Raw genomic sequence first — 10893 nt, 5'->3', positions numbered from 1 at the left:
ATTACCACTTTAAATAAACAATTTCAATGGCGCTTTAACACAGGAATTTGGTTAACTACGAAGTCAATAGAAGAAAACGAGAGACAACCGCGTCCACTCCAGGAAATGACCTCCGACCCACTACATTAGAGCCAATTAGTTGTGGAAGCATCTAGATTTCAGGTGCCGTTTAGTCAACGTGCTGCAGCATTAAACGATGGCCACACATAACCAAAGACGCCGGATCATGTTCAAATCCCAAGGGAAGATCACTCCGGATTTTTTTTTTCATCTCTCCAAAGAAAGAAGAGTATTGGTACTTGAAGTCACGTGACAACTAAAACTCAGCGTATTTCCGATTCGTATTTTAATTAACTTCAGAAAACTTTCCTGTTAAAAAAAATTGACGAAATAAGCCGCATTCGTCATTTTTTTTTAAAACATTGAATTTAAAATAAAAGGTTAGTTGTTAAAGGGAGTGCGGTATTCTAAAAAAAATATGTCAAAGCAGAGGCGTAGTCAGGCTCTCGTCGTTGCGGGGGGGGGGGGGGGGGGGGGGTGCTTCAAATGCTGAAATATAGGATATATATATGTATATATGTATATATATATATATATATATATATATATATATATATATATATATATATATATATATATATATATATATATATATATATATATATATATATATATATATATATATATATATATATATATATATATATATATATATATATATATATATATATGCCTACACACAATTTTTAAAAATGTCTTGCCTGTCCAAAACATTAAATTGTTCGCATTAGCAAGTATTTTTTACATTCCTCCAAAATTCTATTTTACAGCAATTAATTCACTTGTATTGTTTTGAATACAATATAGTATTGATAACTGCAAACTGCTTCTTCTGTTTAAAGGTTATCTGACAGTGTAAAATCTACCATATCCACTCGTCCATCAAGTGAAATAAAATACTTTAATCAAGCAGGCAGCTTTTAAGTTGGATTGTAGGCTTTATATTTAAGAAAATACTTTACTAATGTGTTGTATACGTAGTATTGTAATGCACGTATGATATGTCCCAGTAATGCGATCCATCGTACTATATAACAACGCTAGTTGACAATCTTGGCGTTGTGTGTGAGCAATTGTTTCTTTCATATTATATGAGCTTTTTCTTTCAAAGATTCCCATTGAGCTTCTAATTTACTTAAAACTTTGAAGTTACATATGTAGCCTAAACGATCAGGCTAGCTTTCAGCTTTCCTGTGAAACATTTGAAACGTCGGGGAGTGGGGGGGGGGGGGACACAACCACGGTTAAAGTATATATTTAATATTGAAATGTAATTTTTTTTTCTATTTCGTCGGGAATGGGATGGCCACTCCCGACCCCAGGAGACATGCCATAAAGAACCATTGTACAAGACTCCAACAAATTAGACCTTGTAGGGTCTACAGACAGAACCAAACCGTTCCATAGAGTTTACAGCTGGCTTTTCTGAGAGGTGTATGAAAGTTTATACACAGGCTCTGTTAAAAGCTTCTTGAAACAGAGTGAGGTTTTTAAAATAGTATAGCGTGCAAATGTGCACAATTCTTTTGACCGATGTTTGAAAACGTTGTTGTTCTCATGCTGTTTGTGTGTTCGACTTTGACTGGAACATGACGCCGGACAGACACCACACACATGTATTGCAATATACTTTGTGAGTCTGTGTTGACCACGTGCATATAGTGACTGGTGGTAGAATGCCTCATTCATCAACTGATCCCTTACACTCGATGTGTCACTAATTCCCTGTGGTACACCAGAGGCGTAGCGAGGGGAGGGGGGTGCGGACCACACCGGGTGACACCATTTAGGGGGGTGACACCAAGGCAAAAAAAGCAAAATATATATAGAAAAATGATAATTCCACTTAATTAAGTGATTAATTCGAGTGTTAAATAGTCTTTTAAGAAGCGCAAATCGAAATATTGACGGGGGGGGGGGTGCAAATCGAAAATTGAAAGTTTGTCCCCGGAATGGTCGCTACTCCTCTGGGTGGGGGGGGGGGGGGGGGTTGACACCATTAAGTGCCGCACCGGGTGACACCCGACCTCGCTACACCACTGGGTACACCTGAGGTTTTTCTAGTCCCTGTTGTAGATTTCAGGTGTCACTGATCCCTGTGGTACAACTGAGATCTCGCGGATCCCTGTGGTACACTTAAGGTGTTACTGATCCCTTACACCTAAGGTGTTACTGATCCCTTACACCTAAGGTGTTACTGATCCCTTACACCTGAGGTGTTACTGATCCCTTACACCTAAGGTGTTACTGATCCCTTACACCTAAGGTGTTACTGATCCCTTACACCTGAGGTGTTACTGATCCCTTACATCTAAGGTTCACGTTAGGGAAAGTAAAGGCGGCTGGGCATAGTGCTGACCACACTATCTCTTCATATGCAAAGGGCACAGAAACAAGTGAACTCTACTTGACTTGCCCTATAGACCGTCAGGTTTGAAAGGGAAACTTTTTACATCTAAGGTGTCACTGATCCCTTATACCTCAGGTAACTGATACCTTATATCTGCGGTGTAACTGATCCCTTAGACCTCAGGTAACTGATACCTTATATCTGCGGTGTAACTGATCCCTTAGACCTCAGGTAACTGATACCTTAAATCTGCGGTGTCACTGATCCCTGTGGTATACCTAAGATATCTCACCTATCAACTGATCCCTTTATACAAGAAGGAGTATAATTAATAATATTTTGTTTTTCTTTTATATAATTAATTAATGTGCATATATCACCCTAAGTTTTATTAATGGCATTTTTTTTTTTTTTTGCAAATCGTGATTCCAGATGAACCGTTTATTTTTACTGGATGGAGTATTTTCATCAAGGCTAATCTCAGTGCATAATGTTGTATATAGTGTAGACCTAAATGTTAAATGTAAAACTAAATAAGTAGATCCTGGCAATCCAAATACATCACCGCCGATTTCATCCCTTGTTTGTTATGATGAGTGAGTTGTCTGAGTGTGGAGTGGACACAGTTTTCTGTCGTGTGAAACATCTAAATGTTAAACCGATCAGAAAGCAGATCATATATTGCTACCAATGTTTCAAAACAGACGTAATAGTCTACCTGTTTTGTTAAGATATTTCAGACGTCTCAGAATTTGAGGGTTCGATTCAGTTTTTTTCAGGCATTTAGTGGGGGTGGGGGGGAGGAAAAATATATTCGTTTACCAGTGTCAACCCCCCCCCCCCCTGGAAGTTTAAGTCCGACCCCCAAAAATTTCAAGTGCCCCTGCCCCCCCCCCCCCCCCCCCCCGAAATTTTAGTCCGACCCCCCGAAATTTTCACTTCAAGTCTAAAAGCTATGTTAGCTATTGAAGAATTGAAGAATTGTATTAGATCAATGTTTGATTTTTACCTCCAGCATATCAATAAGTGCTAAGGTAAATACGATTGTCATTGTATTGATTTGTATATTTTATTTCTAATTTTTACCAATTTGTGATTATTTGTTTCGTTTCTCCTGCTAACAATCAGAACATGTGATTGTTTTTTTGTTTCCTGTGATAGTCTAGCTACCGAGAATATTCAATTTTTCCACGTTGCTGTAGTATAAACAAGCTATTGTTTTGTTTTGTTTCTTCTGGTATTTGTACTATGGGCAGGTTGCTGTTTATTATCGACAGGATCGATACTGTTTATTATCGTGAAGATCGATACTGTTTATTCAAGTGTTGTTTAATGTTGAACAGCAAGCTCAATATGTTCTTGCGGGAAATATTTGTTCTGTGGGGGTCTAGAAAATGCGCGATGACCCGTACATGGACTAACTTTAAATGCTTATCCTAATACCTTTACACGTCGTTTACACATGATAGATGATCGATATAAATGCAGGGGTAGAATTGAGGTAGGTGAAATGAATGGAATGGGAAGCTAGTCTTACTTTCAATATCGAATCGTCCATAACCTTGACAGTACTTTAATCAACTTTAATGTCCATGACACCCCTCCCCCCTCTAAATAAAAAGCCAGGAGGGTGAAGAAAGAAACTAGAGGGAAACAAAAGGGCAGCAGATGTGACGTTGTTTTAGGCACTACGCGTGTTGGCGCTATAGTCTTTTTAGATACACGCTACACAGACAATTCCCGGTCAAGAAAGATAGTCAAATAAAGATTTGCAGAAGACGACTTATTCTTCATCATTTTTGATCGTCTCAGAGTGTGAACGAGAAACAGAAGCGAAACGTTACATTTAGTCTCAGAACCACTCAGAGCGGCAGAGGATAGAGATGGATGGAGGAGAATTATAAGGTCAACTGTGGTACCCCCAATGACCACTTAAGGGTTAAGGGATGACAATGATGAAATCTAGATGCTATAGCAAATCTTTGTTTGCTAAAGTGTGTTGTTAAAGTTGGTTGAGTCCATACAAGAGAAGAGAAACAGTACATCAATACATTAAATCATTAACCCTTATTTTATTGGCTATGAGCCTCCACTGTAAAAAATTAGTGAAAAGTATTTTTTTATAAAGCTGTTAGAAATTTAAAAGATATTAAGACCCGAAATTTCCAATTAACCATAGTCATTCAGCAACTAAATCATTAACTCTTACCCTAACTTTATTGGCTATGGGCATCCACGATGAAACCTTAAAGAAAAGTATTTTTGTGTGTGACAATACTGTTTGAAATTTAAAAAATATTAATACCCACAACATCTAATTAATCACACTGTCACTCAGCCACTTCATAGATTACGAGAGAACGCCATGTAATAATTATATAACAGTTTATTTCTGTGACTCGTACATCGTGCGTCACACCTGTGACTCATCGTCATTGATCAGCGCATCCATGTTCTCCAGGTAGGTGTTCAACTGGCGTTTCATGTCTCGAAAGTTCTCAGCCTGTGACCTGATCATCAAAAAAAAAAAAAGTTAACACCATAGTTATTTCCCCTTCTATAGGTTTCATGAAATCATGGGTTAAAATCGGTGTGGATTACAGTTCAAAATGTTTGGTTTACTCACACAAAAAAAAGACAACCTAAAATCAATTTTTAAAAATCACCTTTTTAAAATTAGTTTTGATTCATAAAAAGCGTTGACTAAATTTTAAAAAAATGAAATATGTATTAAACATTTGATAAAACAGGGGAAATTAATACGGTGGCGCTTTTGTTAATTCTGGCTCCTGTATTCTCAAGGGGAATTATTCCCTGATTATAATTCAAGGGCCAACACCCTCTATTTTATCTATGGGAAAAATTGTTGCGGTGATTCCTGTTATTTGAATGTTGCTAACATGCCAACAAATCAAAAATTGTTAAGGGAGAAATGTGATGGCCAAACCAGACTACCCACACAAACCACACACGATAAACACACCAACAACCACACCAACAGACACAGCCGCAGCCTAAGTAATAACCGCACCAACATCTAACCACAACCACACCAACAACCACACCAACAATTACCCACAACCACACCAACAACCACACCAACAACTACCCACAACCACACCAACAACTACACTAACAACCACAATAACAACCACGCCAACAACCATACGTTCAACCACACCAACAACTACCTACAACCACACCAACAACTACCCACAACCACACCAACAACCACCAGCAACCACACCCACAACCACACCAACAATCACACCAACAACCACACCCGATAACTACCCACAACCACACCAACAACCACACCAACAGCCACAAGCAACCACACCACCAACCACCCACAACACAATCACACCAACAACAACACCACCAACCACCCACAACCACACCAACAACCACACCAGCAACCATCCACAACCACACCAACAACCACACCAACAACCACACCAACAACAACAACACCAACAACTACCCACAACCACACCGACAACCACACCAACAACCACACCAACAACAACCACACCAACAACCACACCAACAACAACCACACCCAACAACTACCCACAACCACACCAACAACCACCAGCAACCACACTCACAACCACACCAACAACCACACCAACAACAACCACACCAACAACCACACCAACAACCACACCAACAACCACACCAACAACCACACCAAGAACCACCCACAACCACACCAACAACCACACCAACAACCACCCACAACACAATCACACCAAAAACAACACCACCAACCACCCACAACCACACCAACAACCACACCAACAACCACAACAACAACTGCCAACAACAACACCACCAACCACCCACAACAACACACATCACCACACCACACCACAGACCAACCTACAGACACGTACCTCTTGCCGAAGAGTAAACTGTTCATGCTGGGTGTGATCTTGCTGCGGCCGTAGATGAGATGCTGCTGCTCAAGTAGGTCCTTCAGCGCCTTGGATGCCTCCGTGGACTCACACATACCGAGGATGATGGCGAGGGTCAGAGCAACGGAGAGGAGTTTCATCTGGAGATGGACGAAAACAAACAACCAAGATATAGAAGATAATTTATAATGAAAGCTGCATCATATAGATAATCGTAAATTTCTGTTGAATTATTCATGGTGGTGCATTAACATAGTATAATACAGCTTAATTTTCAGTTCACATATCTGACGAAGGCCTATGGTCGGAACATTTTCATAAATGTTTTTTTCCTCAGATTGAAAATACAAGACGATTTTCTTCAAATGACGCAAATAACGTGGGTACAACTTATCATACTCGCCGGTACTTTTAATGCTTTGTGTACTAAGTGTACACGAGGCGTCAAACTGCAAGAATCTACTGGCATGTGTACAAGTGTACGGGAGAATAGAGCAGGAACGTCATAATTTGTACGCCCTAGCGGGCTATAGAGACATAACTATAACCCACAAATGCAGTCAATTGATACAAAACTCTTCAACCCTACGTGGCGACCATTCCAGCGGGCATGTTGTCAAGGAGTAATTTGGTGATCACGCCCTAGCTCTCAATAGGTTTTTGTGGCGATGTGTTAAAAAAAGTTATCGGTCCTTCTGTTTTTGAGCTTGTATGTAAAAAATTGTGCCTGATTCTTACAATATGGAAAAAAACACGAATAAATAAAAAATAATTTTTAGCAATTTTTTTTTTAATCTGCCAATATACAAGAAGCAAGGAAACAAATATAAGCATGGATCGCATCCGCTTGAAATACAAAATTTAAAAAAAAAAACAATAAGCTAAAGATTGTAAAATACTGAACATTAAAAAAACAAAAATCAAAACACCCAAAAACAACCGTGTTATTTAATCGTAATTTGTAATGCGGATTATAAAACACAACCAATTTCATAAGCTGGTAGGCAATACAACAGACACAGCAGATTATTGGTGATCGAACTAATTGAAAATTGACGTAATTAGGTCTAGTAAAACCGATGAGAAGTGATTGGACTAGTATGATTGGATGACACTGTAATAAATAAACAATCTGGGAAAATTCTGTGACAGTTTTTTTTTTACGACTGTTATGAGTTGCCATGCCTAGTGTTAAGCCAAGAGAATGTCCCGGTAATAAAAACAAACTGAGAAAATTCTGCGAAAGTTTGTTTTTTTACTTTCTCGTATAATTCGAAGTATAGAGAAAGTCTTGTAATCGTGCAAAAAAAAAAAATCGAGATTTTTACAAATCTCGACGTTTTACACCTCACTGATACGGAAAAACATAATTTTGCAATCTTGTCCGTATCAACTTTTGAGCGATTTCCGATAACCGGAAGTGGTACTTTTCCTACTTTGAATTTTTCAAAAGCCTATAACTTGAGTACTATTTCAGATAGATAAATGAAATTTCACATGTAAGTAAAAGATCTAATTCTCTACCTTCTGTTAAATTTTGAGTAATTTCCGTTAACCGGAAGTAGTAATTTACGCTACTTCCGATTTCTCAAAAAACTAATGTAAATTTTAAAAGTACTAATAATATTGCGCACCATTATGCGCTTTTTTATTTGGCGTTCACTTGGTGTGCAATTAATTTGTCTACGAGATTTTATTCTATTTTTAAAACTTTAAGTATTTAAAATGGATTAAAAATCATGTCTATAGCCCGAGTTCCCATCCCCTGTTATTTTATATAAGAATATTCGAGAAAGTTTAGGGTAGATCACTCCCGGTTTATTTACGACTGTAATGAGTTGTCATGCCTAGTGTTAAGCCAAGACAATGTACCTGTTGTACAGGGTTATTCATTCCACATGTTTTCGGTCATTGATTTTTTAAAATTTAATTTCATTTTTATTTGTATCTGAAGTTAAATAAATAATCGATTATTTTTTTTTTGAGAATATGAGATCGGTTGCTCAGTAAATGACGTGATTGGCAAAATTTAGGTTAGTACAGGGGTTCCCAACCCCGTGCCCGCGGGCGCCCATAGGGCGCCCGCCGAACGATTCGTATGTGCCCGCCTCTCACTATTCGACAGAGACAGAATTTTTTTATAAACATTATTGAATGGTTGAAGGGGATGGAAATCGAAAGTTTGAGGGGAGGGGGGTGCAAATCGAAAGTTAGAGGAAGGGGGGGTGCAAATCGAAAGTTTTGTCCCCGGGTGACGGGAAGGGTCGCTACGCCTCTGGAAGGAGTTTGTCGATTTAAAATAGGTGGTGCCCGCCACCCTACCGATATTTTAGAATGTGCTCTAGAGTCAAAAAAGGTTGGGAACCCCTGGGTTAGTACATGACGTCTGTATTTGTCAGTGTATTCTCGAGTGAGTGATGTCATACAAAAAAGCTAAACGGCACAATGTTTCGGCCTGTTTCCAGAGGCGTAGCGACGCCCGGGGACAAACTTTCAATTTGGCGCCACCTTCGAGATCAATTTTTCAATTTGCAACCCCCCCCCCCTCAAATTTCGATTTTACAAGCCCCCCCCCCTCCCATCAAACTATTAATAATGCAAAAATGCAAATAAAATGACGTTTTAATTTGTTTTTACAACCCATTTTAGCGCCCTCTTATGTCGGCGCCCGGGGACATATGTACCCCCCTTCCCCCCCCCCCCCCCCCCGCCCCCCGTTGCTACGCCTCTGCCTGTTTTTATCGATGTGCGCGTATTTCTTACAACTCTCACCCTTCTGTATTTACAGTTGTCAGTTTTTATAAGTGTGGCTGGCTTGATATTAATATTTTTTTTTATTTGAAGACATGCTAGATATTCATTTTTTTTTTATTTGAAGACATGCAAGATATTCAATTTTTTTTAATTTGAAGAATTCCACAATATATGATTTTCTCTTTTCTTTAATTCTAGCTCAATATCCTATAATAAAAGTGCAATGATTAATTTCGACCTCTTTCTCTGAATAGTCTAATATTTCGTTTCCAGCGTTATTTATAAATAGCCGATACAATTTTAAACAATATATTGTTCAATGTTCGCGTTGTGTAAGATAATGAAATATCTGGCGTTAATAATAACTTAGATGGTATTATTTTAAACCGAAACAATTTTGTTTTTTCGGCTAGGTAAACATAGCAACTTGTTCCGATTTATGACATTAACCGTCGGAAAGTTTCTGATCGCTAGAGCCTGATTTAGATTTCCGGCTTAATTCGACTTTATACAAATAAAACAGAAATGATCAGCTTGGCGTGATGTAAACATCAAACCCGCTCACACTCACACATCAAAACGCTCACACTCATACATCAAAACGCTCACACATCAAACCCGCTCACACTCATACATCAAAACGCACACACACATCAAAACGCTCACACTCACACATCAAACCCGCTCACACTCACACATCAAACCGCACACACTCACACATCAAAACGCTGTCTTTTTGTCTTTTCACACTTTCAGCAGACGTGACGCCATTTTTTTATGCTAATGTGGTCTCTATCGTCTGCTACGGAGAATAGCAAAATTGTTGATTTAAATTTTTACTTCATTTTTTTTTTCCAACAATTGATGTAGCTAGTTATTGGTGCTCTCAGAAACGTGTTTAAAGATAATGTTCCACTCAACAGGTTGACAAATTTGTTTCCCGTTCAGAGATATTTTTTAAAGTCGTATATTAAAGCTAGCAAACTGATTATTCTACATCAGTTAAATTTTCACTAATTCTAAACTTTGTGATAATTATTTCGCTTTACCGTTTAAGCTTAATTGTGGCTCGGATTTTTATTTTTCTCTATACTTACTTTTTTACAAACTATTTTTCTGAACGTTTTTTGATTTTGGAGTCAACTTTTCAGAACAAATAACTCGCTCAGTTTAAATTTCTAAAAACCAATTTCAATTCCGTTTTCTTTTCGATTAGAAAATTGTAACAATTTAATAAGCAAGTTTTCTTATTTTGATCATCCTGATTTTTAATTAAGAAAAATATTGTAGAGTTCAAAAATCACTCTACCAAAATAATAACCTATTACAAAAAACGCATCAAACTTAAAATATACAATTAGTCGTTGATAGAGTAATAATACTATGCTTATAAAGTAATTTTAAATACTGTTTAAAGTTTTTTAATTTTTTTTTAAATTATACAAATCAAAGATACTTACGTTTAAAGTTTGAATTAATTAGACTTTCTACTGCCCGTGAAGAATATGCGTTCGCAACTGTATAGTTTTTTTTCGTTAAGTTTTCTACTCGAGTTTCAAAAGAGCAGCTTTGAAAAACTTTTCCGGTGTCGCCTGAAAAAGTCGCCCTAGTTGACGTCAGTACCCGGATCTTTTCTACTGTACAACCTTGCCTCTTGTGGTCGGGGTATAACGAGAGAGAGCCTTTATAAGGGCTCGGAGCGTTTCCAATTCGAGGCTGGGGCGGACAAAAAATAGATCAAGCAAAACCGTGCGTGGGTCTAGGAAAATTTGGATCAAGCGTCTGCCCCCCTGCGTTACAAAGATTGGT

The 10893-nt window shown here is 38.1% G+C and overlaps 1 protein-coding gene across 1 annotated transcript; it reads right to left on the bottom strand.

Annotated features, from left to right (window-relative positions):
- Positions 1–4778: 4778 nt before the first annotated feature.
- Positions 4779–10765, bottom strand: LOC131929896 (uncharacterized). Its single transcript, XM_059286275.1, has 3 exons — positions 10545–10765; positions 6310–6470; positions 4779–4920 (listed from the first exon to the last, which is right to left on the bottom strand). The coding sequence occupies exons 2-3, from the start codon at positions 6468–6470 to the stop codon at positions 4824–4826; spliced, it is 258 nt and encodes an 85-aa protein (XP_059142258.1). The 5' UTR covers positions 10545–10765; the 3' UTR covers positions 4779–4823.
- Positions 10766–10893: the final 128 nt, after the last annotated feature.

Source organism: Physella acuta, unplaced genomic scaffold, assembly GCF_028476545.2.
Source record: "Physella acuta isolate Inbredline_101_S28 unplaced genomic scaffold, ASM2847654v3 ptg001689l, whole genome shotgun sequence".
NCBI classification, from domain to species: domain Eukaryota; kingdom Metazoa; phylum Mollusca; class Gastropoda; family Physidae; genus Physella; species Physella acuta.
Note: the sequence above shows the minus strand (reverse complement) of the source record. Positions and strands in the feature narration are given on the sequence as shown.